This window comes from Quercus robur, chromosome 8 (genome assembly GCF_932294415.1).
Source record: "Quercus robur chromosome 8, dhQueRobu3.1, whole genome shotgun sequence".
Lineage (NCBI taxonomy): Eukaryota > Viridiplantae > Streptophyta > Magnoliopsida > Fagales > Fagaceae > Quercus > Quercus robur.
Genome location: NC_065541.1, coordinates 23,222,989 through 23,229,084, shown reverse-complemented (window position 1 = coordinate 23,229,084; position 6,096 = coordinate 23,222,989). Strand labels below are relative to the sequence as shown.

The 6,096-nt window shown below is 42.6% G+C and overlaps 1 protein-coding gene across 1 annotated transcript; it reads left to right on the top strand.

Annotated features, from left to right (window-relative positions):
- The first annotated feature begins 3,143 nt into the window (after window positions 1–3,143).
- Window positions 3,144–3,767, top strand: LOC126696055 (uncharacterized mitochondrial protein AtMg00310-like). The gene has a single exon (XM_050392840.1). It carries the CDS (start codon window positions 3,144–3,146, stop codon window positions 3,765–3,767), a length of 624 nt encoding a protein of 207 aa, XP_050248797.1.
- Window positions 3,768–6,096: the final 2,329 nt, after the last annotated feature.

The window sequence follows — 6,096 nt, the reverse complement described above, 5'->3', positions numbered from 1 at the left end:
GTGAAGGAAGGCGTTCATGGAAGTATTGTTGGTGGAAGCATCATTGGTCCGAGGAAAACAGGGGAAATGGACCGTGGATCTACAAAGAGGACCAGCGCCATTCGATCGGAGAAGAAACAAGTTGTAGAAACCCTAAAGGATGAAGACTATCCCGCACGTGTGGGGCGCACTGATTTAGGCAACTCAATGGCACGTGCCAAATTTTTTACTCCCCCAACTGTGCCCTCACATGACTTGGGCCCAACAAAGCTTACTGAAGATGCTTATTTACTTGTGGACCAAAAAGTCCAAGAGGAAAAAGAGTTTATGGATGTCTCTAGTCCTATCAAGCTCACCCCTCAACCCGCTCCTGTAAGTAAGTATGAATTAGGATCCTTAACAAAAAGCACGGGCCAAGCACCAGAGAAAAAAAAAAAAGAAAAGTCCATTTGAAAAAAATAGCCAAGGAAAAAGGGAAAGCCAAAGACTTGGCGTTTGAAGGGCAATCAACACCAGTAGGCTCTAAACACACAAGCAAACTCATTTTTGAGGAAGAAGAGGAAAACCTCAACTCAAAGAAAAGATGCACCGAGGCAGGTACACCTCAACCAACCTTTGATGTAAGATCGGCAGTGGCTGCAATGTAGCACCACCAGGAGCAATGAATCCACTAAGCTGGAACTGCCGGGGGCTTAAGAACCCCAGTCAATTAGAGCGTTGCATGATATGGTGTGACGCTAGAAGCCCAAGATTGTCTTCCTTATGGAGACAAAGTCAAAAGTAAAGCGGATGGAAAAAATTAAAAATAGGATTGGTTTTGCAAATGGTCTTATTGTTCCCAGTAGAGGTCGTAGTGGTGGTGTGGCTTTGTTTTGGACCCAAGAAGTTAACTTGGACATCAACAGCTATTCGGGGAACCATATTGACACCATTGTCAGGGAGACTGAAGGAAACTTTCAATGGAGGATTACAAGTTTCTATGGTCACCCGAAAACCCACCGAAAGTACGAGTTTTAGCGCCTTCTTGCTTTCTTACATAGTCAATTCCAACTCCCATGGCTTTGCCTAGGAGATTTTAATGAAATATTATCAATAAATGAAAAGGCAGGGGGTGTCTCTCATTCCCAGCAACAAATGGAGGGATTTAGGAATGTGGTGAATTTTTGTTGCTTTTTGGATTTGGGCTATCAGGGGGCTGATTTTACTTAGTGCAACATGTAAGAGGGGGAGAATAGAATTCAATTGAAACTAGATAGAGCACTTGCTAACACCGAGTGGATTGGGAAATTTGAAGGGGTGAGTTCACCACCCCGGGGACTCAACCTCTAATCATTGTGCTTTGTTTCTTACTGATTCTCCACCTCAATGCGTATCCAACGTCAAACGCTTCCACTTCAAAGCCTTGTGGACAAAAATGAGGAATACAGGAACATTATAGAATCATCTTGGGGGATGGGGGTGGACCTGAGCACACCAGAAGATATTATGGAGAACTTAAAGCGTTGTGCCTCAGATTTATCTAGCTGGAGCTCCTCGGTCTCTGGTCATTTCCCTAAGAAAATCCAGTCAAAGCGAAATGCTCTGAGTGCCCTAACATAGCAAGATAAAAATGGAGAGCTAAGTGCCAAAATTAGAAATCTAAGAAGGGAGTTGAATGAGCTACTAGAAGATGAAGAATTATATTGGGGTCAAAGAGCCAAGGCACATTGGTTAAAGGAGGGAGATAGGAACACAAAATTTTTTCACACCCATGCCTCGGAAAAGCGTAAACAAAACACAATCTTAGGAGTATAGGATGCACATGGCAGGTGGTGTGAGGAGAAGGAAACTATTGCCCGGGCTGCTATGGACTACTTTGAAAACATCTACTCCACTGCATTCCCCACTCAGGTTGAAGATGTTGTTGAATCCATCCCCACCAAGGTGTCTGAGGATATGAATGAGAGCTTATCTCGTGCTTTTACTAAAGAAGAAATGGCCACGGCTCTCAAGCAAATTCACCCCACCAAAGCCCCCCGGCCTAACGGTATGTCTGCTATTTTTTATCAAAAATATTGGAGTATTGTAGGGAATAGCGTTACTAATATGGTCTTGAATGTCCTCAACAACAACTTGCCCATGACTGAAATCAATAAAACCAACATTTCTCTCATCCCAAAAACAAGCAACCCAAAGAAAATGATAGATTTTATACCCATAAGCTTATGCAACGTAATCTACAAGCTTATTTCCAAAACCTTGGCCAACAGACTTAAAAACCTTCTTCCTCTTATCATCTCTGAGAACCAAAGTGCATTTACCCTGGACCGCCTCATCATGGACAACGTGTTGGTGGCTTTTGAGCTAATGCACTACCTAAACCACAAAACAGTGAGAAAAGAGGGCTATATGGCAATCAAGCTCGATATGAGCAAGGCTTTTGATAGGGTAGAATGGGGCTTTATTAAAAGGGTTATGGAAAAGCTTGGTTTTTGTTCAAAATGGTTGAGTCTCATTATGCAGTACATTACATCAGTCTCCTACTCAGTTCTGATAAATAGGGCGGCTTATGGGAACATCATTCCATCTAGGGGTCTACACCAAGGCGACCCCCTCTCCCCTAGCCTTTTCCTCCTTTGTGCCGAAGGACTCTCGGCCATCATTCATGAGGCAGCAAGAAACCACCTCCTCACTGGTATCTCTATTTCTCGAAGTTGCCCTAATATAACCCATCTCTTCTTTGCAGATGATAGCATTCTCTTCTATAAGGTAAAGCCCAAAGAGTGCCAAGAGCTTAAGCAAATTTTTTGAAGGTATGAAGATGCATTAGGCCAGAAAATTAACATTGATAAATCCTCGATGTTTTTCAACCCAAACACTCATCAAGATACGAGAGATGCAATCTTTGCCATCTTGGGGTCGATGCAAGACTTGAGGCACTCCAAGTACCTTGGACTATCGTCTTTCATCAGGAGATCAAAAAATAGGTCTTTTCCATCCTTAAGGAGCGGGTTTGGGCAAAAGCTTGCCAATTGGAAAGGTAAGTTGCTTTCTATGGGCGAAAAGGAAATCCTTATTAAGGCGGTTGCCCAAGCGATCCCCACTTACATGAGCTGTTTTTAGCTCCCTCAGGGCCTATGTGAAGATCTTGAAAGCATGATGAGGAATTTTTGGTGGGGCCTAAAATGGCTTGGGTTGGTTGGAAACTAATGTGCTATCCTAAGTCTAAAGGGAGTTTGGGCTTCCAAAACTTGCAAGCTTTTAATCTAGCTATGTTGGCAAAGCAAGCTTGGAGAATCCTTACAAACCCAACATCCCTTATTACCCGGGTCCTCAAAGCACGTTACTTTCCTTCCGGAGACATCCTTAGTGCAACTCTTGGCTCTAACCCATCCTACTCTTGGAGCATCTTTAATAGTTTAGAGGTCATTAGAAAGGGAACCCGGTGGAGAGTGGGCAATGGCAAACAAATTCACATATGGGATGACAAATGGCTCCCCACACCCACCACACACAAAGTCATCACCCCTCCTAATAACCTCTTAATCTTTCCCATGGTCTCTTCCCTCATTGATCCGGCCACAAAATGGTGGAGAGTTGATGTCATTAGAGCAACCTTCCTCCTCTTTGAAGCTGAAACAATTCTTAGGATACCTCTCAGCCAAAGTTTGCCTGAAGACAAATTAATTTGGATGAGGAACAGCCATGCTGAGTTCACTGTGAAGAGTGCTTACCATATGGCCCACTGCTTGGTTGAAGAAAATGATGATGTTGGTAGCTCCAAGGGGGACCCTCTCAAGCCCCTCTAGAAGAGATTGTGGCTCTCAACCTTCCTGCTAAGATTAAAATCTTTGCTTGGAGGGCCTGTGTCAATGGGCTACCTACAAAGGAAAAAATGTGTTCCCGAGGCATCAATACTAGCAAAGAATGCCCAATCTGCAACAAGGTGCTTGAAACCATTCATCATGCTTTGTTACATTGTGAGTTTGCTAACCGGGTTTGGAATCTCTGGTCTGATGGGCTGTAATCGATCCAAAGAAATAATTGGACTCTCCCTGACTTGGCCATGTTCATCCTTGCACGCATGCCTTCTCATGATTTAGAATTGTTCTACACTGTTGCTTGGGCAATCTAGTATAATAGAAATAGAACCATCCATGAAGGTAAGTGCTCTTCCCCCCTTACAGGTTTGGTAGATGGCTAGAAGCTCTATTGAAGACTTCTCTGATGCAGCAACCATAGACCTATCCACTCCTTGGCCTGCCCAATCTTGCTGCTAGTCCCCTCCACCACCTAGTGTATTCAAGATAAATGTGGATGGGGCTTCATCAGACCTTGAAGGGAACCTCTAGCATTAGAGTCATAATCAGAGATTGCAAAGGTGAAACAATTGCTGCCCTTTGCAAGCCTCTTCAGTCCCACTACTCAGCGAAATTAGTGGAAGTCCTCGCTATGGAGCAAGGTATCTTGCTTACTCAAGATTTGCAACTCCCACGCGTGATGTTTGAAAGTGATGCATCCAATGTGATTAACGCAATCAATGATTCTGCCTTTGGGACCCCGTTTGGGCACATTATTCAGGATATTATACATGCCCAAGCATCCTTTGTTTTCTGCTCTTTCAGGCATCTTAACCGGGCTTTCAATTATGCAGCCCATGAGCTTGCTCATTTTGCTTAAAGGAATGGTTCTCATCAGTTGTGGAAAGGAGTTACTCCTTTTTTAGAATCAATTGTACAAGCAGATATGCTGCACTAAATCCTGCACAGCAGGTCCTTCTCTTTGCATCTCGTTTTCTGTTGAATGCAATATATATTCCCTTTCAAAAAAAAAAAAAAATGTTATCGGGAGCCATTGTTACCCTGAGCTGAGAATTAAAGTATTCAATCCACACGCGATAAGGTGCTCCACTATTCAACTTTTCATCAAGAAAAACCTTTTGTCCTAGTACCATTGTTCTTTCTATCACCGTCAAGCCAATATCCAGTTCTGTGCAAAACCAAAGAAGTGAGAGAATTCACATCGCCACCAGCATGATTATTGTTAATATCATTGAATTGTTGGTTTTGAAATACATCAAATCCGATACCCAAGACATGGTTGTTGGAATCACCATCGTTGGTGATGTTTCAAGAAGCCTAGATGTTGGGCTGAAGAAGCACCTTGGATGCCAGTGGAAGGCATAAAGATGAAAACTAGATCATTACCAGGAAAGTAATTCTTGTATTGGGTGATGGAGAAGGTGAGAGAGGTACAGAAAGGCAGGATTTTAGTGGAGTCTGGGGATCTTGTGGGAATTTTAGTATGATACAGAGCTCTACCAATGGAAAAGGTAGTGTTTTGTGTCAGAGAAAGAACATGAGAATTCAGAGTTGTAATGCCATAAGAGTAAGAGGTCTGAAGGATTGAAGCCATCAAAGTTGAATTCAATTGCCAAGGTAGATTGGAGGAGAGAGAGTTTGGTAAGAAATAGCAGAAGAACAAGGAGAGAGTGCATTGTCCTTTCAGATGTGGGGCTCAGCAAGAAGAAACACCAGATGCAGCAGTAATCTTTGGTCTGGAACTTTTATCTAATATATAATGCTCAGTCCTCTTCGAGAACCAACATATTTGAATTTTCAACTGCCTACAATTACAAACTTGACTTTTCAAACCCTCCCCTTGACTGGAATCAACAATTATCCAGATTTGAGTCCACGATGAATTATAGTAGATCAAACAAAACCATATTAGATTTTTCAAAACTCTCTCTCTCTCTCTCTCTCTCACACACACACACACACACATTATCATTTTTTTCGTACATCCTGTACTAGGGAATCCAAAGACACTTTTCATCACTACCATACAAGATTTCTTATTGATTTAGAGTAGAAAAAGTGTGGCAGACCAACACTAGCAGCCAGGGAAGAAAAACATGAACACTCAAATGGATTAGTTCAATTGCCAGCAGCACCATTTACTTTGGCACAGTGCAGGACCGCATACCTCAAAGGTAAATAAATAATAATAAACCCACCACGAACCACCACAGTAAGAAATGGTCAGCTTGAGAAGAAACATAGACAAACGCATAAGGGGAAGATTAGACAAGTTTAGGTGATGTAATGACAAACAAAATAAGCAGCCACCAGTGTA

What these genes read in the sequence shown, in the direction of transcription:
- LOC126696055 (XM_050392840.1), top strand. Translation starts at nt 3,144, where the DNA reads ATGGCTTGGGTTGGTTGGAAACTAATGTGCTATCCTAAGTCTAAAGGG.